The 25,454-nt window shown below is 23.7% G+C and overlaps 2 protein-coding genes across 5 annotated transcripts in view; one reads left to right on the top strand and one right to left on the bottom strand.

Annotated features, from left to right (window-relative positions):
• Positions 1 to 324: 324 nt before the first annotated feature.
• Positions 325 to 4,141, bottom strand: LOC145849165 (very-long-chain enoyl-CoA reductase-like). Its single transcript, XM_082954265.1, has 6 exons — positions 3,967 to 4,141; positions 3,194 to 3,312; positions 2,746 to 2,896; positions 1,755 to 1,878; positions 1,540 to 1,673; positions 325 to 1,214 (listed from the first exon to the last, which is right to left on the bottom strand). The coding sequence occupies exons 1-6, from the start codon at positions 4,119 to 4,121 to the stop codon at positions 1,001 to 1,003; spliced, it is 897 nt and encodes a 298-aa protein (XP_082810391.1). The 5' UTR covers positions 4,122 to 4,141; the 3' UTR covers positions 325 to 1,000.
• A 15,182-nt stretch (positions 4,142 to 19,323) lies between these two features.
• Positions 19,324 to 25,454, top strand: part of LOC145849270 (uncharacterized) — a 46,555-nt gene continuing 40,424 nt past the window's right edge. For all 4 annotated transcript variants that reach the window (XM_082954425.1, XM_082954423.1, XM_082954424.1 and 1 more), the window contains exons 1-9: positions 19,324 to 19,417; positions 19,656 to 19,740; positions 20,710 to 20,792; positions 21,166 to 21,241; positions 21,876 to 22,012; positions 22,550 to 22,666; positions 23,454 to 23,577; positions 23,650 to 23,783; positions 23,992 to 24,132. In XM_082954425.1, the coding sequence (XP_082810551.1) occupies positions 19,364 to 19,417; positions 19,656 to 19,740; positions 20,710 to 20,792; positions 21,166 to 21,241; positions 21,876 to 22,012; positions 22,550 to 22,666; positions 23,454 to 23,577; positions 23,650 to 23,783; positions 23,992 to 24,132 (951 nt within the window). In that variant the 5' untranslated portion in view covers positions 19,324 to 19,363. The remainder of the gene's footprint in view (positions 19,418 to 19,655; positions 19,741 to 20,709; positions 20,793 to 21,165; positions 21,242 to 21,875; positions 22,013 to 22,549; positions 22,667 to 23,453; positions 23,578 to 23,649; positions 23,784 to 23,991; positions 24,133 to 25,454) is intronic.

Genomic DNA, 25,454 nt, shown 5'->3' with positions numbered 1-25,454 from the left:
TTTTTTTTTCAAAATTTCTCAAATTCCAGGTGTTTTAGCCTAAATTGTCAAATTCAGGTTTCCAAGTTTTTTGGCAACCCTGTATTTACCTTAAACTCAGTTTTATACTAAAATAGACGAAAAATTGTACTTTCATAAATCTATAAAAAGTCAAAAACCTTTTGCAACCCTGGTACAATAATTATACTTATTTACTTTTTTAAACTTAATAAATATATAATAATAAATCAACTATTTTAAAATAGTGTCCATGTTTGTTATAATTTATGTTGCAGCACAAATTTTATTATCAGTAAAGATTAGTAATTTTAAAAAGAAACTACATAATTTATTATAACGATATTATAAAAAAAGATATTTACAAATTAGAATTCAAAATGCAACATTAAATAGTTTAAAGAAATTGAAGCATTGTAATAATATGGACTTCTTTTAAACCTTTTAAAAGTAGTTGATGAATTAAAAAAAAGAACTGTTAATAAGTCTTTGTTAAGTGCATATACATAACTAATAGCGCTACTTTTGTTCATAAAGTGTTGATGATTTATTATTTATCTTTTCCTAATGATTAAACCGTTAAAAATCAAGAGACAATAAAGTAGCACTTGTTACTTATAATATCAAACTGAAGTACCATTTATTTTGAAATTAAAACTAAAAAGAAAGCTAGTTGACGAATTTATAAATACATTTTTTACATTTTGATAAAATTAATTTTTGGTAGTTTATTATCACTTCATTATAATGATACTATAAATAACTAAGAACAGAGCAAACAAAAAATTAACTTTGACAAATCAATTGATAAAACTTAAATTACAAATTGCATAATGTAGTTACAAAAAACAAAATTAAGTTTGATAAACATAAAGCATAAACAATAACTAAACAGATAAAACCAAAATAAAATTAGAAACTTTAACAGCAACAATGAAATAAATCATTTATAAAACGTATATATAAACTTTAGCAATTATTTACAAATTCTCAAACAAAACTTTTAAATAAGGAAAGGGATAATTGCTTTTCTAGCACGAGGATAACTTGAAAACTCCTTTTTGTAATTTCTGTGTTTGCCAATCGCCCACATTGTCATTTGGTATAAGCCCAAAGCAGCAAATATTCCGGAAGCCAAGCATGACGTCATAATTGTAAAGCACACCCATGAACCGGCTTCATAAGTGTAGTTGGGACAAGACACAAAGTTGAACAAGCTGAACGTATTATTCAAAATATGATGTTAAGAGAAAAAATTCTCAAATTTACTTTATTTTATTACCAAAAACTAGAAAATTACTACTTTATTTTCAAAAAAAAAAGACTTATAACACCACAGTAGTAAAATAATAATTTTAAAGTAGTTATTCAAAGTTTTACTTTTTGTAGTGTAAGCGGTGTATATAATTGTAATTATATAAGACAGCTTTTAAACAATAAACTAATGTGATTAAAAAACGAGCTTAAAACATGGATTCAAATATACTTAAATTGAAATGCAATGTATGTGTTACTTAAATTTTATTTACATACTAAAATAACCTTGAAAAAGGATTTCCATTAGGTACAGGTATCTGTCTTTGTTTGGTGCCTTCCTTGCGCAGATTTTTGAAAAGCATATGGATAGAAAAGTTACCAAGTTGACAAAAAATAAAGCAAACCAAAGCCACTTTAACCTTAAGTAAACAGTTAATAATTAAAATTAGTCAAAAGCATAGTAAGTATTTTGGCTATGAACAACAGAAGTCAAATTTTACCTGAGTATCACAAGGAGCAGTGTAAAGAGGATGATTTATCAAGTACGATTGCCATGCTGCAAATGTCCAATAGTATGTACAATTTTTAAACAAATTAGCAATTGGCATTGTTCCATGGGAAAACCTTTTTCAATTTAAAATACATTAAACATACATACAATTTAAAATAAGAATTGCAAAACAACGAAGGAAAAAATAAAAGATAGCAAATGAAAGAAATCAGTAACAAAAAATTATTATGACTATCATTATAAAATGATCTAATTTAATGTTACTAAGTATCTAATTTATCTCATAACAAATAAGTATCAAACTAATATCAAAAATCTTTTCCAAAATGTACGTTGAAAAAGTAATTATTTATTTAAAAATATAAAAAAATTACAATGTATAAGAAGAACAGTAAATTTATTAGCAATTTTTTTTTTTTAATTAATATCTTACTTCTGATATTTTTAAATTTTTTAGCTTTTTCCCATGTGTGATAAAGTAACCATAGTAGTCAAGCATTACATAATAACAGTATTGTACTTTGCAACTGTTAGTATTTTTGCGTCTGGAGACCCTTAACCCATGTAGAATTATTTGATAATCTTAGTAATTAAATAAAAAAATTGAGAGCACTACTTATCAAGTATAACTTTTCAAAAATACTTTGCAAAATATAACATATTAATATTTATAGTTTCTTTATGTAGTTAACTATAAAAGTACAAAAAATATTAGTTTAGTTACACAAGAAAAATAGTACTTATTTAAAGATATGACATTACTCATTAAATCATCTCTAAACACTAAAAATATGGGCTAACTTTGAAAAACACTGACCTCAACAAATAAAATAACCTGCGAATTAAAATATTTAACAGTAATTATTTAATAATAAAGAAAATAAATAAATCATTATAGTTGCTTTTTTTTAACTTAATTATTACAAATAAAATGGTTTTCAACAAAACACCAATTTATAAAACAAATTTGAAAAACATACCTATGCACAAACTTAGTTTCCAAGAGTCTTTTTATGTAGTGAAAAGAGTGACACAACATAGCTATATAAGCTGCATAGGATACATTAGAAGACTCAGTTCCATATATGAAGTTTGGGCGAAAGTAAAAAAACAAGTACACAAATAAGGGACCTAAAAAAGACATTAAAAAAAGTATATAAGTAAGCAAAATTTTAAGAAACTTTAGAGCTCACTGAAACTAAACTAAATCAAACAAATACTATCATTTCATAAAGTTAGTATAAAATATTAAAACAAATATCATTTATAGTTAGGTTTAAATCTTTCTTTTTGCTTTGATTTTTTTTTTACAACTACACAACTCAACTTCATAAAAATTAATCTAACCAGTTTAAAAAAATAGTAACATTTGATTACAACAAGTATTTGACACATGAAAAAAAATCAAACACATAATAGTAAAATAACCTGCATATTCAGCGTAAAAAACAGTAGACCACCCAATCTGGGGACCTAGATCTTTGAAATAGATAGACTCATCTTCAATGACATTTTCAAGAACATCAGAATCCTTTAACGACTTTCCTCTGAATAAACAATAAACTAAACATTTTAATATAAACAGAATTTTAACTACAGCCTACACAATTTTTTTAACTTCCATTTAAAACACAAAAATAAACAAATATGAATATTCTCATAAGCTATTTGCATGTTACAAACTAAGTGAGAAAAAAAGTAACTAACTTTTTTTTTGAAAAAAAAAAAAATAACACAACTTAAAATAAACTTAACATATTTGATTTGTAGTTATAAAATTACATACAAAAGTTTATTTATGTGTTTAAGAGAATTGTAAAAATTAAAAACTTAAGAAAAGTAAACATTCAAAGGTATGCAAGTTAGTTTGATATCAATACAAAACAAAAGACTATATATCTAATAGAAATGGTTATCAAAACATAACTTGTCATGTAAATATTAACATAAAAGTAACATATATAACTAAGCACAAAAAAGTAATTAGAATAAACTTTTATATCTTTCATAAATTGTTTACTTATATGTTTATTTGAGAAGTGACCCATTAAAATCTTATAAAAGAATTTGAGTTGTCAGAATTTTAATTATCAAAATTTAAATAGTCACGTAACCAAACTAATGATAATGTGTAACATATATAAGTTATTTAAAATATATTTTTTAAGCTTATATCAAAAACTAAAACAAAAAAAACTAACCTAATAGAAGACCTAAAAGACTGTCTACTTATATATTTAGATGGGAATTTTTTTTGATACAATTCTTTTAATTGACTGATTGTTGTTTGTTTTTCAATATCATTTAAAGTAGTAATTAGCTTTCTTGACTTAGCATTAAAAACTTTTAATTCCATTATAGTAATTTTTTCAGAAAATGACTGTATAAAATATGCAATATTAAAATTGGATAAAATATAAAAACTATAACTAAAAAATTGATATTTGCTACAATTTTTTTTATAAAATACAAAAACCTATTTTACTGGGATTAATTAACCAAATGTTAATATTAGATTACAACTTCTTTACAAATTTCAATAACATTATGACATTGAAGTCTTTTTTTTTTTTTTTTTTTAAGGCTTCAATTTTGTAAGCAACAAACTATAACTATTATGGTAAACTTAAGTTCAAACAATTTTAAATTTAATAAATTTAAAGTAATAGTTGAATAAAATAGTATTTTATGACTGTATAATATATGGTGTTAAACAAAGTGTCTGCAAATCTTTAGTTGTTTATATAAAGAAATATTTTTATAAGAAATTTAATGGTAGTAGCTTATACTTTGAAAAATGCAATTATACATGCTATTTTATGGTAAAATCAAATATTTGTTAATGCAAAAATTAAAACTAAAACAGTATTGTATCATTATGACTGTACTACAATGTACAATATGTCTCTAAAGTTTTAATTGTTTATACCAGGGACCAGCAGGTCAAAAAGGAATAATTTCAATATGCTTAAAAAGCTTACTTACTACCGAATTTTTTAAACAAATAAATTTTGACAATAGATTTTTTTTAAGATAACACTAAAATTTAAAATATAAATTTAACAAATTTATATTAAATTACTTGCAATAAAAGTTTAATTGTGTCCCATGGTTTATACAAAAAGTTGTTAGTATTGAATTTCAGATAGTACTAGCTTACTTGTAACTAAATTTTTGAGTCTCAGAAAATGGAGCTGTAGAAGACATTATTTTAGAATGACAAGTAATGTTTAGTAAGTTGACAGCAGTTTGTAACTAAGAATTGTACAGTATATTTTAATTCAAAAAATAGTTAAAGAAAAAAGATCTCAATTAAATTATACACAAAAATGTTGAAGATTTTTTTGTTCACTTTTAAAATTATCAATCATGTTTATTTTTAATCGGAAAACTAACCTTATACTTAAGAAAAAATATTCTAACTAGCACAAGTTTTGCAAAAAAAAAATCAAACTAGCATAAGCTTTCCAAAAATTAGTTATCCTGAGTTACCTGAGTGTGTAAAGAGTGTTTTGTGGAGAACTGAGTAACTTTCAATGCTTTTACCATAAATAGTTCAAACTTAAAGATAACATAATTGCTATTTAGTTAGAAAATTTTAAATGGCTACTTAACAAATAAAAAACCTGATTTAGTAGTAACCATGTATTCATAATGTATTGTCATAAATTTTTTTTTAATAAAGTTTTATAAGAAGTCAGGAAAAGGTTAGTTAAACTGTGTAATTACCATGAATATTATAATATAAAAATAATACTAAGTAGACACTTAGTACTTTACATAAGTTCAATACACATCAGGAACATCGTGTTTTTCTTAAATATTTTGACAAACTATGCTTGTTAGATTTAGTACTATAATAACAGATATAAAATTACTAATTTACAGATATAAAGATAAAAAATATACTTCTCAACACTTAATTATCTAGAATACTTAACAAATTGATAATACTACTTTTTAAAAATGCTAATATAACAAAAGATAGATGATGTGCAGACGAACTGTATGCATATCAAAAATAATAATAATACTTTTGTTGTTCAGATTAAAACAATAACTGCTGAGTATTTTAACTACAATAACTTGTATATGTTAATTTGTATTGTTTTATGTTCAATTTTTTATTTATTGATTCCGTATAATTTATTGTGTATGTGGATTTACTATTGAATTATGTTATATTACTTAACTTTATACTAGTTTTAAGCAGTATAATTTTTGTTTTTATTTACAAATATATGACATAATCATATTAAATTATTATTTGTGCTAACAAACATTTAGTGCACTGTTTTAAATAACAGCCTGTTACTTTTTAACTTGTGATTTGAGTATTTAATCAGTTATAATTTAGTCTATCACAAAGATTTTTGCAGCAATCACATAATTGAATAGCTAGTGTAGTATTTAGTTGCACTAAACACTTGTTTGGATCTTTAGCTTTTCCCACATTTTATGTTTAAAATGATGAGATTTAACGCCATATGCTAAATAACACCATTAAAGGTTTATTTATTTAAAATAATAGCTTTTTTATAATTAACAGGCAGGTGAAACTACATATGTTGAATTATGCTTTCTTAACTTTTGCACAACTTAATTAAGACTAAAAAGTTATGTATATAAAATTTCAGAATTACAACTAATTGTTTGTTAATATACATCCTAACAAAACATGTTTGCTGGAGTAGAAAAAACAATTTGCTCATTTTTTTTCTTTAATTAACTAAGATATGTTTATATCTCTTATAAAAATTAATACAGTTCACTGCAATTTGTAGTGTATTTATTTTTCAAATAAACAACTATTCTTTAATTTTAAATTCAAAAAATTTTTAATCAATATTTATCCCTGCAGATTCATAGAAAACTTTTATATTTTTTAATTACCACATAATAATTCCTAACAGATATTTTAATAAAGATATTCAGCAAAAAAATTGGGAAAGTCTACAGAACCAAAGCCTGGACTTTCATATGCTCAAGTTAACAAGGTTTGATCATACCAATTCGATCATCACACCACAAGCTTTTGGGTAGACTGAGACCTGCTTCAACTCATTAGTCAGTCACAACTGAAAAACTCTAACTCTAACCACAAGCAGTTTATACATTCAAGAAGCAACCATTTGCTGGCATTGATCAGCGACATCTGCATTCTCTTTTGCTGTCCAGCGTTTAATAAATTGTCCACTAGACAAGACATCTGGTACGCTTGTTCAACAAAAAAATCAATCAACAAAAAAATTGGTGAAAGTCTACAGAACCAAAGCCTGGACTTAGTCAGCAAAAGAGAATGCAGATGTCACTGATCAATGCCAGCAAATTGTTGCTTGCATGTATAAACCGATTGTAGTCAGCAAGTTTTTGGTTGTGACTGACTGATGGGTCCTATTAAGGACAACACCATTCTCAGTTTACCAGAAGCTTGTGGTCTGATGATCGAATTGGTGTGTTCAAACATTCTAAAGATATTCAGAATATATATGTTTTATAAACTGAAATTTATTTTTTTTAATCAAATAATTTTAATATAAATATAATATAGTCATTACTGAAATAGTTTCATTAAAAGATCTTGAATGATAAAGTACAAATAAATTTTCTGATAAATTTACTTTAAGTTAAACAATGGTAATTGTTAGCAAACTGTAGATTATTTGTATGCTCTAGTAAACACAACTGATACAATTTAAGTTTGTATTTTCAGGGCAATAAGTTCATAATTTATTTTAAAAATAATGATAAATATTGAAATTACAACTAAGCTTGGCAAATAGGTCATGATAAAGAAAACTACACTTGAAATATTTACAGACTTTGGACTTTTAGAGTACTTAAAATTAATAACTATTATTTTAACTAATGTTTAGTTCGGACGAAGTTGTAGATTAGCTAATAATCGTTTTCTTGTTAACAAATAATACTATTTTAAATATTTATAAATTATAAGAAATAAGTAGGAAGTGTAATATCTGTTTATATTTTTTTGTGCATAATTTAAACATTATGCGGTACAATTAAATAAAAAGAAATTATTTTTAGTACAATACTCTTCATTTGAATTACACACTTTGGAGTTTGGACAATGCTTTGTGCTCGACGGGGGTAGCTTCAATTTTCACATTATAAAATTGGTAACTTTAAACAACATTAAATTATTTTTTTTTTTTGAAACGTGTTGAAATTCCACTACTGTTTTTAAATTACATTAAAATCATGCAACTAATTTGCATATTTGCTGAGTCAGCAAAATATTTTTAAAGCTTTTTTCAATATTTTTTTTATATTTATACCCTTAACCCTAACCCCCATTACCCAAACATAAAAATAAAACCAAATTTTTTTTTTTTTTATTAAAATAAAAAGATATACAAGAAAAATATTTTGCTGACTCAGCAAGTATGCAAATAAGTTGCATGATTTTCAAGTATCAGAAACAGTAGTGGAATTTTGAAGCTACCCCTCGACGGGAAGTGCCTAACTAAAAAGTTTCAACACGTTTCAAAAAAAAAAATTAATGTTGTTTAAAGTTACCAATTTTATAATTTGCTTTTGAAGGATATACTATAACTATAGTTTAATGAGCTTAGCAATAAAAACGAATCATTTTTGAAACTAGAAGGACTAACTACAATTTTGCAAAGTCTCTGTTAATTTGTTTTACAGTAAACATGTTACGATATTAGGTAGATGCAGATAATTATGCATAAGAAACACGGGAAAAAGGCGACCGATTATATTATCAAAAATTTATTGAGATAATTTTTATAAAGGCATATTTAGTAATCATTTTTAATATGGCTAAAGCAAAGAGAAGCTTTCTTAAATTTCATACATAAAATTATCAATAGCTTCCTGTAGAGGACAAAATAAATTTGTTACTATAAATGATAAAATTAGTAATGTCTTTTAACATAAAGTTCAAGATAAAGCAAATCGTTTTTGTATTTTTTAGGAACAGTAAGTATAGCATAAAGAAGAATTTCATTAGATGAAGACGAAAAAGTTGATGTTAAAAAATTTTTTTCTTGAAGTATTCTTAAACGTATATATATACTAAGTTTTTAGCCGTAGAAAGAAATGTTTAGCAAAATGAAAGCTGATTTTAGTAAGTAACATTTTAAACTACAATTAAATTCCGATAATTATCAAAATGTTTAAAAACTGCTTTTCAAAAACATCAATAAGCGTCAGTCAAATTTAAAAGACAAGCTAATATTATATTACAGAAACGTTCTTTAAACATCTACTTTAGTCTAACATTCAATAATTGTTATTTTTGTTTTATAATTGTATATAGTTATTGCTTTCTTAAGTATTTTTTGTGATGCTAATGTATACTATGATGCATTTTGTTTCTAAAGTATTAAAACTTTTTAAGAGGATTTTGAAATATTTTTTTTTATTTTTGTTTCAGTCATATGCTTTATAGTTATAAACTGAATCGTTTATATTTTTGTATAATTTTTACTGTTTGTTTATTTTTTTATCGTTTCTTTTTACTTTTGGTTTAGTTTTACTAAATATAAGTAGGCTTAAAAAACAAATTTTTAATGTGAGCCCCACTGTAAAAGTTTCATACTCAATGAAGTGGGTACCTAAAAAGTCCGTAACAGGTCACTTTTGCATGAGCGTCACTTTTGCACAGCGTTACTTTTACACGAGTGGACACTTTTGTATGTCGACTCTTTTGCACAAGCTTTATTTTAGCACGACGGAGTACTTTTGTACGGCGTTACTTTTGCAGGGAACAATTTTGCGCGGCGACTATTTTACACGTAGGGTCTTTTGTGCGTGGCGTCATTTATGCTAGGCATTACATTGTTACATTTGCACGGCAACATTTACTTATCGCACTTATACTTTTATATTTTATTCTAATTAAGATTAAAAACATGATTAAATTGATTCGTAGTATGTTGTTATAATATTCTAGGTAAAACTTCGTGCAAAAAGTGACCCTAACGTGCAAAAGTGACGCCTTGCAAAAGTGAAGGTTTTATATTTTGTTTTCATTAAGATTAAAAGTATGATTATATTGATTGTTGTTACAAAGTTCTAGGTAAAACTTCAAATAAAAACCAAAACTTTCCGTTACGATTTCTTAAAAAAATCATCACATTTTATTCTAAAATAATTTGCGTTTAAAAGCGAAGTTTATATAAATTGATGAAAATAAAACTTTAAATTTAACTTATTTAAGTTTTCTTTTTAGGAATTAGACGCTGTGCAAAACTGAAGCTTTCAAATTTTATTTTAATTAGGACTTAAAGTATGATTAAATTGATTCGTAGTATGTTGTTTTAATGTTATACGTAAAACTTCAAATAAAAACAAAAACGTTAAGATTTCTAAAAATCACTAAATTTTATTCTAAAATAATTTGCGTTTAAAAGCAAATTTTATTTAAGTTTATGAAATATAACTTTACATTTCATTGATTAAAATTTTTGTTTTAGAAATTAGAAGCGTGTAAAACGGACGCTCGTGCAAAAGTAAAACTCCGTTCAAAATTGACCTTCGGTTTAAAATTTCGCTGTGCATAAATATTTCCGTCTAAATGTAACGTCTTGCAATGAGGTCTCCGCGCAAAAATGTCACCGTGCAAAGATGTTGTCGTGTAAACGTGAACCTTCGTGCAAAAGAGTCGCCATGCAAATGTTTCCATTTGTGCAAAAGTGACCCTCTGTGCAAAATTGTTTACTCGTGCAAAAGTGAATTCGAGCAAAAGTTTCTTAATTCAAAAGTGACACCCACCCAAAAAATACATACTAAGAGAATAATGATTATATAAAACTTCTTCAAATACCGATATTATGCTATGCAATATGGTTTAAAAAAAAACTTTTATGTTTGTTGTTTTAAGTTCTAAAATTTTATCATCATTAAAATTAATTTCATTAAACACAGAAAAGAAATCGACGCTTATAATAATGAATATAACTTTTAACATATGTAAAAAGATCTCTTGGTAAACGAATCACATGCCATTTATATACTTTAGCAATTTTGAGCTGCAGAAAATTTATTTCTAAAATTAGAAGTACTAATATTTTTAAAAAGTAACAATAATAAAAAAACACAACACTTAACCCAGTAGAAATTTCGCATGATAAATAATAGCATTTAACTGGTAAATGCAACAAGTTTTTAAAAGTTGTTAAATAAATATTATTGCTAAAAAATTAAAAATTAAACTAAATATATATATTTATACATTAAATTAACATAATTAAGTATAGCAAAAAATTGCAATTATCGAGACTGAATCATTGAGACATAAACTTATTTACTGTAATTTAAGGGTCTTCAAGATATGCACGAAGTTTTAGGGTGCAGAGAAAAATTATTAATGTTGTTTGTTATTTTTATTTATTTTATGCGAATTAAATAAATCTTAAAGTAAATTTTAGCCCTGGTAGTTTATTTTGTTTTTCGTTTATTAACCATTTTGGTGAGAGCCGATCATTTCTAACCCGCCTTCATTTCTAACCCGATCACTTTTAAGCTGATCACTCCTATCCCGATCAATTCTAACCCGACCTATTCAAATTAGATCATTTCTTACTCAACCAGTAAACTTTTTATCTATTTTTAGATTTCTTTGTTCAGATTTTATTACAAGAGTGTTCTTTTTGTGAAATTTAATTTTTCTGTCTAAAACATAACTTAGTGTTTATGTTAATCTACTGAAAATATACTTTTAATAGCAATTTTAAACTTTTTTTAAGGTAATAATTGTAAAAAAAATAATATATCAACTTAAGTACTAGTTCAAGTCGTAATTAAAATACTTTGGATATAATATAAACTTCAGTAAACGTTTTAAAAAGATTAATTAGATGATATTTGATAACCTTCGAACTTTTAACGTTAATAAACAAATCTGTTTAAGTGATTATATCTAAAGATTAACATTTTTCACTAAATAATACAGAAGTGTTCTAAATTGTTTAATGTTTGTTTTTATTCCATTATCTAAATAGGTCTGTACAAGTTGTAGAACAATTTGTGCAGGTTTTTAAGATTAAAGTGAAAACTTAAAGACTATAAAATGGTAATAGATTAGTCAACAACTATACAACGCTTGCGCTAGACTTACAACAAAGCTTATGGACTGTAATATGAAAATATTTGTATCTGACCATTAAATTTGTAACAGTTTAATTTTTAAAACTTACTTGCGTTAAAATGACATTCTAGTTACCTAAATGAAAAGAATATATAACTTAAATGTAGTTAAAACAGCTTACTTTAAGAATTCAGCAAGGTAGAATTTCAAAAAGAATTAAATAATCTATTAAGTCATATTAAATCAGAAAATAATGTTCGATTTAAGCAGGTTTATATGAAGAAAAATTCAAAATAAGGAAAACAATTTGAAACTACAATAAGTCAAACTACAATTTATTTAAATTAAATCTATATAAACTTTGAGTTTTGGTCAAGATGAAGTAAATATATTTTGATACAAGAACAATTTTATTAAGATTAATTTGGTTTTAAAATAAACAATGATTAAAATAAATCTAAAATACAACAAATTTTTACTGATCGGGTTAGAAATGATCGGGTTAAAAATGATCGAGTTAGAAATGATTGGGTTAGAAGTGATCGGGTTGGAAACGGTCGGGTTAGAAGTGATCGGGTTAGAAAATAACCGGGTTAGAAATGATAGTATACCCAATTTGATACACGTGGTCAATTTTACCCAACAATTTTATTTTAAGCTGTCACCCTTAAGCTTTCTTAACAAAGCATATTAAATAAAAGAAAAAAAAAATTAATAAGACTTAAAAAAAAAAAACATATTCAATCAGAAGCGCTTTGCTACTGCGGCTGATATGGCAACATTTGACCATCTTGACATTTTCTTAAGAATTGAAAAACTTATCTAATCTGCTAAACGAGAAGTAGTTGAAATGCATATTAGATGTTCTGGGGTTTGTAAAATAAATAAAACCATCTCAGGCATAATTCACTTGAGATTTAAAACTTGCACGAAATAAACTTGGGCTCATAATGAAAACAACCACTAAATTGAATATTGGGATGCACATTTTTTTCTAGTTTAGTGTGCACAGACATTTATCAGCTGAAAGACCAAGGATGTAAATAATAACAACAACCAAAGATAAAGTTGTTATAAGTAATTTGCTAATACATGTAACAAGATGCTATTTGTTTATAACAATAGTTTATTGTTTTTTTAGTAGCACTACCTCATTTAAACTGGGAATATTTTAGGATCGCCCTGCTATTTTAGGTTGTAAGGTGTTCTAATTATTGTAATTAGCTAGCGGCTATTAAACTCAAAAGATGTTATAGAGATATTGACAATGTAATGTTTGTAATTTTTTTTTTGCAAAAAAGACCCTAAGATTTCTTTTTATGCATCTTGAGTCTTGAGCAGTCATGTTATAATCAAGATGCCAGTTAATTACAGCTGTTAATATCAGCTGTTTACTATAGCAACTAAAATGCTAAAGTAACAATTTGTAGCTAACTTTTTCACATTTTTTACCTTATATTAAAATTTCATTAGTTATTTTTATATTTTTTGTATTTTTTGTATTTTTTATTTTATTTCTTTTGTTTTAATAAAATTAGTAAAAAGTTAACTTTTAAAATTTTTAATTTACATTGTACTATATTATTATAACATTTTGTTTGTAAAATTAAAACAGTATATCATATTAATTTTATACATAAGCTCTTTCTTTTATAACAAAAATAAAGTTCTTTAACTTAATGCTTTAAAAAAAAAAACTTATAAAGTACAAAAAAAATTTTTCTGTGATTTTAAGTTTTAATTAACATTTTTGTTTACTGACTATAATTTTTTGTATCATGTGTTTAAAAAAATACATAATTTCTTCAAGGTACCACAAATTAAAATGTTTCAACATCTTAATATATTTATAAAAGTTTTTAAATTTTAAGTTTTAAAAATTTTCAGGAAAAGTTCTTTGAAATATTAATGATATGGTTATACTTAATAAAAAAAACAAATTAATATCAAAATGTTAAAAAATATATTCATCCTCCTATGATCTTAAAAATCAATTTTTTTTTTCTTTTATTTCTCATTAACAACAACTTTTAATGGGCCATAATAATTTTGGTTAAATTCAATCTATAAAAATAGAACAATTAAACCAACGCCAGGCTTTAAAAACAAGTTTATTGTTAATGAAAAATTGTTTTTAGATTTTTAAATGTAGTTAAAATTTAATAATATATATTATTTTTATAAATAAAATTTTCAATATAATGGTGAAACTATTTTTCATCCTTGTTATTAGTGCAACATAAACCTTGGCAAATTATTAATTTTTAATTTAAATTAATTTATTTTTAACTACATTTTAAAATCTAGAACAGTTCTATTTATTAGAGAAAAGATTAAACATTGCATGTAACATATTGAGGTGAATATTTTACCCTTATTTATGTAAAAATATTAAAAGACAGCTATTCTACAATATACTATAAATAATTAAACTTAACTATGAAATTCACCTCTTTTATAATTTTTTTTAAAATATAAACAATTTTGAAAAAATTATAAACAGGTAAATTATACACATAAACTTATTACCCAAAACACTAAACCTAGTGTTAAATTAAAATGAAATAATTCATTCACCTAAAAAAAACAATTAAATTTTAAAATATGCTAGATAAACTTATGTGTATTATCATTGTTTTACTAAGAAATGCTACAGATTATCAAACTGCATACAAAAACTGCTTGTTCAAGTAGGGTAGTTTTAGAATATTTTAATAGAAACATTTAGCAGTTTTATAAAGGATATTCATTTAATTTTACAAGATGAAGGCATTGATAATTAATTAATTTTGTAAAATTCTTGGAAATTTTTTCAATTTTAATCACACTTTAAAGAATTTTAATTAACCTTTTACCATTCAAAGACTTGTTTTTAAATATAAGGAATTTAGTAAATTTAAACTGACAAAATCTGGTATTTTTTTTAATTTAGTCAAATTTCCTGACTGTTTTCAAAAAAAGATTTACTTTACTATTCCTGTTACTTGTTTTTATTTTTGCTTTTCCTGAGTTTTCTGACTTTTCCTGACCTTGTTGCAAGTCTCTTAATTTACAAAACTAGTTGTATAAACCTTGAGTTGTATACTAAAACTTTCAAATATAATTTTTTTTTTTAATAAATTACCTAATTATAATAAAAAAAGACTCAATGAATTTGCCATATCAAAAATTTAAAATAGAATTCATCTAAGCAAATATTAGTTTCAAGTTTGTTAATAAAAATATTAAATTATATTAATAAAAGGAATTAATAAAGCTTTCAATTTTATATTTCATCTTATCAATAATTATAAAATTAGTAGTAAATATTTTACTCTTATTTATGTAAAAAATATTTAAAAACAACTATAATATAACTACAATAAACTACAATAAACTAACTACAATAAACTAACTACAATAAACTACAATAAACAATAAACAACAACTACAATAAACAACTATAATATAACTACAATAAACTATAAATAATTAAACTTAACCATGAAATTCACCTCTTTTATAATTTATTTAAAAAATTTAAACAATTTTGAAAAAATTGTAATGAGGTAAATTATAAACATAAACTTATTACCCAAAACACTAAACCTAGTGTTTAATTAGAATGAAATTATTTATTTACTTAAACAAAAAACAATTCAATTTTAAAGTATGCTAGATAAACTCTTGTGTATTATCATTGTTTTACTAAAAAATGCTACAGATTGTCATACTGCCTACAAAAACTGTCTGTTCAAGTAGGGTAGTTTAACAAAATTTTAATAGAAACATTTTGCAGTTTTATAAAGGATATTCATTTAATTTTACAAGATGAAGGCATTGATAATTAAGTAATTTTGTAAAATTCTTGGAAATTTTTTCAATTTTAATCACACTTTAAAGAATTTTAATTAATTCTTTACCATTCAAAGACTTGTTTTTGAATATAAGGAATTCAGTAAATTTAAACTGACAAAATCTGGTATTTTTTAATATTTAGTTGAACTTTCTGACTGTTAAAAAAAAAAACCTTACTATTCTTGTTATTTGTCTTTTTTTTTCTGCTTTTCCTGAGTTTTCTGACTTTTCCTGACCTTGTTTCAACTCTGCTTAATTTACAAAACTAGTTGTAAAAACCTTGAGTTGTACACTAAAACTTTCAGGTATAATTTTTTTTTAGATAAATTACCTAATTATAATAAAAAAAGACTCAATAAATTTGCCACATTAAAAATTAAAAATTTTAAATAGATTTCTACTTAGCAAATAGTAGTTTCAAGTTTGTAAACAAAAATAATAAATTATATTCAAATTACTTTTAAGTGAAATCTATGTCTTGATAAAATAATTTATAATGAATCTTAAAAAATTATAATAATCAAACTTTATTTTCAAGTTTAAAAATTCAAATAATTTGATAAAAGTAGGATATAAGAAAAAAAAATTTGTCTATTTCATCTAATTTTTGGAAAAAAAAATCAAATAATAAATTAACTTAACATCAATTAGTTCCAAAGCTACAATGTTTTTAGTTTATTAACCATTTAAATAAGTGGAAGATACTTTTCTTTAATTTTTCTAACCAAACATTACCTACAACTATAAGGTTAAAAGGTAGTTATGATTAAATTAACAATAAAGTGACTAAAATTAACCTTATGAAAATAAAAAACATAAACTTACATTTAAGGCATTCATATTTATAAAAACAATATGGTTTTAAATATGTTGGTGTAATTGAATATATGAAACTTTTATGTTCTCAACTTGTAAAATACAGCTTTTTCTTTCATAAGAAATTTTAATTCTATTGCCGGGGATTTTATTTTTTTATTCTACTGCGGGGATTTTGTGCTCTCCGATTTAACATCTCTGGTCTTGAGTATAAAAAGTTATTTTAAGTTTAGTTTTTATTTTCTCTTATTTTTTTTTAACTATAGCCGTTATAAGTAAACCTTTTTTCAGTCTACCTATTTAAAACATTTCCTTTTAAACTTAATTCTTCAAGACTAAACGCTTGACAATAAAATCTTAATAATTTGTAGTATTTTACTCAGTTAGATTCATATAGTTCTGAACTTTTGATATTGCTGGCTAAAGTTTTTTATCTTAAAGTGATCTTTATATAAGCTCTTATAAATCATGTTACTTTAATTCAGTCTTTGTAGCTAAAACTCACCACTATTTTTTAAAGAACACAGAGAAATTATCATAACATTTGAAATTATGTTATCAGTTTTAAAAAGTATGAACTATCACTAATTTTTATTGTCTTAGGAAAAATAGTTTGATATTTTTATCTTTTTAAAAGAAAACATTTTAATAAAAAATAATGGCGTAGCGTATCTAAAAAAACATATGCTTTAAGATATTCTGAAAAATTAATGCTAATCTAACCACATTTGACTTTAAAAAAAAGTTGAACAACTCCAAATGCAGTTGATTTTTATTTGGTCAACCTAATAAAATTATATATGTTTACTTGGTTGTAGCGCTAGTAAGTTTTTAAAAATTTAGTTAAATTAAATGCATATAAAACAGTTTACGTCTTGTCAGTTTTTAATAGTAAACTGTTTTGAAATGCTTGAATAATTATAAGTTTGATTTTTATGTACAAATTAAAATTAACAAAAAAGAAATGTAAGCATTATAACATAATAAATGACCTTTAATCTGAAAATGATAGGTTTTAAAACCTTAGAAAAACTAAGATATATATCTAAACATACATAAAAAAATTACTTCAAGTAATATATGTACTGAGTCATACAAAAAGTTTGACAACAGTTCATATTAATATTAATTTTTTTTTTTTGTGTATAGATCAATTAACTTCAATAAATTTAGCAGTCTTAAAAATTCCATTTAATTTTTTTTAGTTGCTGTGCCAATAAATTACATATTAGAAAATAAATTTATAAATAAATTTAGTTATTATTACTTTTTATATATGTTTGGACCACTAGGTTTTGATCTTGCAATGTACAACTCAGAGAGTTTTCAAGGCCGTCATTAGGATCCCTAGGCCATCAGATCACACGGTTTTTTTATTAATCGTTTCTGAAGCTTTTTTCAATCAAGTGCATAGGTTTATAAAAATACAACAAGTTAGATAAATGAAAATATGATAATAAGTTAGAAAAGATGTTATTTAATTTGGAATATAATTTTAATTATTTTTTTAATTCTTGTCTTATGCAAACATTTAAAAATATGAAAATAAATCTGCAATGTTTTGTACTATAATATATTTGTCTACTTATATTTATAAAAGAAGATAGTATAGTTTATTGAACCTCAAAATATTTGGTCCTAGGTCCTGGTGCACGAAAAAGTCCTTTTGGTTATCCAGTCCTCACCACGGATATATTTTTAAGTCTTGTCCAGGTCAGATAAAATTTGTTTAGAACTGTATAAATATAGTCTTTCTGCCTTGCAGCTAGCTTTACTTAAATGTAGCAAAATATTTTTCATAGCCTATATCAATGAAAAGTTCTCTTAAAGCAGGGGTCTGCTGCCTTTTCTAGGTCACAAGCTACTTTTTCTATAATTTTTTATTTAGAAGCTTGCACTATATCAGAGGTCAGCAAACTGTGGCACACGAGTCACACAGAATTTATTTTTTTCAACTAACTTGGTATAGTTTTGTTTTCAAAAAAATATTTAAAAACTTGTTATACTTAAAAGGTAATATATTGCCGAAGTTTTTTGTTGTTCAAAAAAAAAAGTAAAAAATATGTTTTTAAAGCATATTAAAATTGTTTCCTTTCGACCTGCAGACCCCTGCACTATATGTATATAAAAAAAGAAGTCTTCATTGGGCCTCAAAAAGTGTTGACCCTGTATATTATTAACATATAAAACAAATAGATAGTTCATCACATTCACTTAACAAACAAAATAGATAATAAAGATGAAACTATACTACTAGATTTAAGATTAAAATAAAAACTACAAAACAGAAGTGTTGATCATACTTACTTAGTAGGCATACCAAAAAAATAAGACTTAACAAAAAAAAAAGAGGACTACATACAAACATTATGGAAAATCATTTTAGTTTATTAACAGTTTAAAAACAATAACCTACTTGTTTTTGTTTAAATTTAAGTGCTAGAAAATAGACCTAGTCTTGAAGTTAATCCGTATATAATCCAACACTTTACAAGCAAGACAAAATAAGAACTTAAGGCGATAATACTGTTAATGCTAGAAAAATAAAACTCACAGAAATCTTGCTAGGTTAGAATAAATTAAGGTTAGAAACAAACTGGTATAGTATACTAATTAAAAGTTCGTCATAAAACAACTAAGGCTGTATTTTTTTATAGAGTCATAAATATATAGCAATTATCTTTTTTTAAATTTTTTATTTTATTATACTTTGGAAATAAAGTTATGTAATTTATATTTTTTTTAACTAGCATGTGTTTGTTTTTGTTTTTTCTTCAAAGATAATTTATTTTATGAGCTTTTTTACTTAATTGTTTTACTTTAAGTCATTTGATTAAGTTTAATACTTTAGCACTATAATCATATTAATGGATAGTCAAGATTTTGATCGTCAAAAAAAATTGGATGCAGGAAGAGTTAAGGTATATGTTTTAAAATAACTATTTGTAAAAGTAAATAACAATTTAATATCTGAACTCTAGCTTGCACCAAGTAGTATGTACAGGAAGAAATCTTTAAATTTTTATACTGTTTTTGATGACTGTTATTTAGAATTCATAAAGAAAAAATCCCAAGTTGCATTATAGTTTTTCTAAAATTTTTAAACTTTATTGATATGCCTTTATAAACTTAAATGATAATATTTGTTGAATGTTTTAGTTTAAGAAATACCAGAAGAAGCAGTCAAACAAGAATGCAGTAAAAAAGTGTGAAGACGAAGAATCATCCTTTTCATCAACTTCAAGTTTGTGTTTTTGTATTTTTATAACACTGTATATTTATTTTAAAAAAGTTGAAATTGTAGTTTTTTGATGTTGAAATAAACTGTTTTAGTTTATAATAGATACTTTACCAAAAAAACAGTTTAAATTTAATATAATTTACATTAAAAAGTTAGTTATTAAAAAATATTAAAAACTATTTTTATAACTACTCAAATTATTTTATTCATTGTTTTTTATTTTTTAAACAAACTATACTACATACTATACATCTTAGTTAATTGTATTTATACTGTTAAGTTAATTATATAATAGTTTGTTTAAATGTTTTTTTTTTGGAATTAAATGTTACTTGTTTTTTAAACTTTAAAAAAGTTATGAATTTAAAATATTTAAAACTTCTAAATCCTCTACAGTTTAAGGAACCTAAATTATATGATAAATGAAAAAAAAGTTTCTCGTGTGATTTTAAATTTAGTTTTTTTTTGCATTGTTCTCCATATGTTTTAATAAAAACTTACTCTATACTTACTATGTAGAGTTTGTACTTATGTTTAAGCTTAAATATGGGATTCAATATTTATTTTACTAAAATAACTGTTTGGACTTCACAAAGGATGTTGATTAAATATATTATATATATAAGTTTACAATACCGTAAATGTCTTTGATTTAAATGTTAAATATTATTATTCTTCTTATTATTTTACTTGTCATTATATTAATTTCGAAACTTAAAATTTTAACTTTACAATAAATTCAACCTCTAGATTAAAATTTAGTTTGTTTTGTTTTAAAGTAAAAACATGTTTTTATTGAATTGTTTAAATACTATTTTCCATGACATATCTTTTTAGACTTTTTATTTAAGAACTGACAAGGTCTTTGAACGATACTTAGTTTGCATAATAAAGTCTTGAAAGAATGAATATATTTAAATTTTTAATGTGAAAAAATATTAGAATACAAGGCAAAAACAGCACTTTTTTCAGGTAATCAGAAGTTGAACAAAATAATACCTCCTAGATCAGATGAAATTGTTACTGATCATTCCTCAGATACTTCCATTGATATTGTAAGTATGATTTTTGTTGTTTTGTATTGGAACCATGTAGTATACGAAATAGTTCATATAAAGAATAACTAACTATTAAAACTATCTAGTTAACAAAATATTATTTTGATCAAGTTAAAAAAAACGTTAGTGAAAAAGAAAATTTCAGAAATTCATGATCTAAATGCCTACAACTGTAAATTAAGCTTATATTGTTTTTAGAATATTGATAGTTATTAAATTATTATAAAAAAATATTGTTAAACTATTACAAATGTTGTTTTATGAGCACTTTGAACAAAATGCAATGATTGTTATAAGTAAGAAAACAAGTTGTTAATAAAACAAATATGCTGTTGTTAAAATTGTGTTAGTGATCTTATATTTAATTTAGGATCATTTTGAATTGGATACAAATTTGATAAATTACAGTAAACTGAAGTCACAAAATGAAGCCCTTTTGGGTAAAGGTTAGTTTTTACTTTTTATTTGATAAAAGAATCAATAGTTTAATATCTTTTAAAAGCAATAGCAGTTTACATAAAGTTTCTATAATATATAACTAGTTTTTTCGCCAATAAATAAAGTAGTATTTTGATTAAACTTAAATTTATTAGTATTATTATCTTTAGTTTACCATTCTTTATAAAATGCTTAATCATAGCTTTCATTTATATTTTTTCTATATTATATGAATTTTTTTTTTTGTTTGTTTCAGTTAGTTGAAAATTGATAAGCTAAGATTATTAAATATATAATTATAAGTTAGAATCCTTAAAATACATCTTTATTTCTAAAATAGCTATGGTGTTTGTGTAACATTAAAACTTTTTGAGCTATTATGTACTTAAAAAGTAGCGAAAGTCTAAAAGAAATCACCTAATTTTTAAACTAACTTCAAACTGAGTCAGCTACAGTTGAAAAGTTAAGTTTAAAATATTTTTCATTTTTTTACAAAAGGACTGTGTGTATATTAACTTATTTAAGCTAATTTTTGTTGAAGTATATAATGTAACTTGGTTTTAGCGAAGAAAAAATAACATCATAAATTTAATTTTATAAAGTTAACATTATTATAAATTTTTATGTTAATTTTGTTTTTAGTTAAGGCACTAAAAAGTAACAACGATATGAGGGAACGTGATTGGGTGAAAAAGTTTGATGAGGTAAGAGAGAAGATCGCAGAGCAACATATTTACACTGACAAAGTTAAATCTGAAGTTGAAAAAAAGTTGTTACAAGTTTGTTCACATTAATTTCACATAACGAGTTATAACTTGAGAAAAATCTTTATGTTTATAGGTCTTCCTACAAAAATAAAAGTGTATATAGACTTTTCTAGTACTAACTAATTTTAAATTTTTATTCTATTTTTGAATCTTGTATATTATGAAATTGAAAAAGGAAATTAGATGCAAATGGTTTTCATTTAAAACTGTTTACAATCGTTGTAATATGATCAAAACGTTTTTTAGTTATTAATTTTGTTTTTATTTTTTTACTAATTTAGAATTTCTACGAAATAAAATAAACTCAAAATATGTTTTAAATGTGTTAAATTGTTAATATAAAAAAAATCACAATTCATTATACCCAAATTCGTATTTAAGTTTTAAAATTAGTTCATTTAAATTGATTTTGTTTATAAATCTTTACTTTAAGGATTTAGCAAATGTTCATATAGTTTTTTAGATATTTATTATTAAAAGATTAAGTGTACATGTAAATATATTTTGCCGTTGAAACCTGTTTTGTAAAATTAGGAATTATTTTTTTAGAATGAAGAAAACTTATCTGAGGCTCAAAAAGCATTGGAGCTAAGTGAAAAAGAGAAAAACAAATTAAAGTCAGAAATAAGCAAATTTGAACAGTCAAATATAAATCTGCAAACTCAAGTTTGTCAATCTATTATATAAAAGTGTTTTTTAGCTAAAATAGAAGTCATAAAATTGATTTTAATTTGGAAATAATCATTTGTAACCTTAAAAAGATTTTAGGTCATGTTAATAAAACTACGTTATATGTTTTAAAAGTTTTACAGTTATAATCTTTTGATGTTATTTAGTATTAATCTTTTTCGAAGTTTTTCGAAACATTTTTTTAAATCTATTTAATTAGTTGTTATAACATATTATAACATATTATATTGCCTGCTTTATGTTGTTTTAAAAATCCTGTTTTCCGATCGTAATTATGTTTTATTGTTTAAAGTTTGAGTTATGTAATAAGGTAGTTGTTAATTAAGATTATTCACTGTAAACTGTAAGAAAATCTCAGTTATCAAAAATTTGTGTAACTTTCATGATTTAGTTTATTGTTCACTTCAAACCGTTTTCTCCATTCAAACAGTTATTGTTTGTATATCAAGCAACGAACCTTTTTCATGTGCAAAATCGTATAAACTTTTTAGTTAGTCTGCGATTAACTTAATTTCTACCTATTTTAATCCTTTATAAATTTTCAGACTATTTTTGTGTTTCTAGTTTTTCTATAAATGTCTTTTATAAATGATAACTTTATATAGGTTTAATTTATGGTGTTTGTTTATTTTACAAAGAGAAACTATATTTCCAATTTTTTTTAAAGCGTAGAGTACTCTTATCAATGATTTTTCTTTATTTTAGAATTTTGTACGAAAAATAAAAGTTTGAATATAAATAAATATGTTAGATAAAATTACAGGTAAAGGAATTAAGTTTTAATATTACACAAGAAAAAGTTTATAAAAACAATTTACAAGAAGAACTAAATAAAGCGAATGACGAAGTTAGCCGACTTCAATTTGATAAAAAAACTTCTGAGCAAGGTTTATCGTGATATTCTTTTATTTTATTTTAATTGAATATTTAGTTTTTTAATTCGTTTCTAAAATCAACAGTTAGTCAGCTGTTCCAGAAAAACTCGGGCAAGCAAATTTCAAACCTCGAAAATGAGAAAAACTTACTCAAATCACAAATGACTGAGATGAAATCAAAATGTGAGAGCTTTGAGTCACTTCTTTCTAAAAACAAGGTTTGAAATTTTAAACGGTTTGAAATAAAGATAAAACTAACAGCTGCTAAAAACAAAATTAAAGTAAAAAAAGAAAACTAAGGCGATTTATATGTTATGTTTTAGTAAAAAAAAAACAGTTTAAATTTGAACTTTTACATCCTCAATTAAAATAAATTAGTGTTCAATAGTATTTTAATAAATTTTATTTTTTTAATCTATATATCAGGAATATGAGCTTACAACGCAGAATCTTAATGCTCAACTTGCTTTGTTAAAAAGTCAGCTCAAGGACTTTAAAATATCGAAAGAAAAACTCATTATTGATAAAAACAAACACTTTGATGAATTGCAATTACTTATTAAACAGGTAATTTTTCTATACTAATCATATTTAGGTATATAATGAACTAAGCTATACTACTATTACTTTCAGTTGAACAAAGTTTTATTAATTTTCGTTCTTACTTTTATTGTATAAGAACTATAACAAATTAGTTATACATTATTTTAGGCAGTGTAGGATAATAATTGTATACTTTAATTTTACTCAGTAAAATATTATTAAGTATTAAATGTTTTAGGTTTTAGTTTTTTCCCAAAATAATAAATAAGTTTTTAATTTTGTTATTTTGTTTTTTATATTTTATTAACACATAAATTTATATTATTATAAAAATTTTACTTCAGAAGTTTTGAATTCTAAATACCAATAAAAAAGTTTAAGTTATAGCGCCAACAAACATAATAAACTTAAATAATATTTTAGACTAGCGGTTCTCAACCTTTTTTTTATCTTTTAACCCTTTTCGGAAGGTTATTACCAAATATAACTGTTCAAAATATAGTTTTAATTGTTTGCTAACAAAAGACCCTAGTAAAGTAACTTCACTGGAATATAAGTAAAAACAAATTATACAGTTATCTTCCTTTATTCTACCAACATATGTTTCTGTGTGTCAACGAATCAACACACTTCAACTGGGTTGTTAATAGGAAAGATAACTCTAAAGAGTTACTAAATTTACCCTCAATATACAAAGTAGTGTTCAATTTTGAAGATGAAAACTATATTTTTTGACCTTTAAGCTTATTAAATATAAAAAGTTGCAAATTTTCAAGAGTTTTTTAAGCTAAAAAATTAAAAACACAGTTAATAAACACTAACTTACATAACTTGTAATAAAGAAAATTTACCACTAGGGGTAAGTTTACCCCAGGTTAAGAATCGCTGTTTTAGACCATAATTAAAAGCCTCAAGTGGTAAAACAAAAACTTGAGTTCTTTTTTAATGGTTGAAATACTTTTGTTTACTAAGTATTTTCAAAAATATTAAAGAGCTTCAGCAACAATTGTAAACAAAATAAATAAATGTTGGTCGTAATATTAATTATATAGTCTAATATTTGAAAATGTTTTATATTTTTTTGCATGTAAAAAATAAAAAGAGCATTTCTTATAAAAAAAAACTTTTGCATAAGCGATAGTGAAATATATATATTTAGTTTTTCTTTAATTGATTAATAATTAAAAATATATTTTATTAGGAACGTGTTAGCTTGAAGAAAATTTTTTGATTTTAGTTTATTTAGTGGATATACAAAAATTGAAATTTTATTGTTGTTAAATTTTTTTTTATAAATAGTTTATTTTATCGAAAAAAAAAGTAGTTATTATATACAAACATTTTGC

Source organism: Thalia democratica, chromosome 1, assembly GCF_965202585.1.
Source record: "Thalia democratica chromosome 1, ktThaDemo2.hap1.1, whole genome shotgun sequence".
In the NCBI taxonomy this organism is placed as follows: domain Eukaryota; kingdom Metazoa; phylum Chordata; class Thaliacea; order Salpida; family Salpidae; genus Thalia; species Thalia democratica.
The sequence above is the reverse complement of the archived record's forward strand: the minus strand, read 5'-3'. Positions and strand labels throughout refer to the sequence as shown.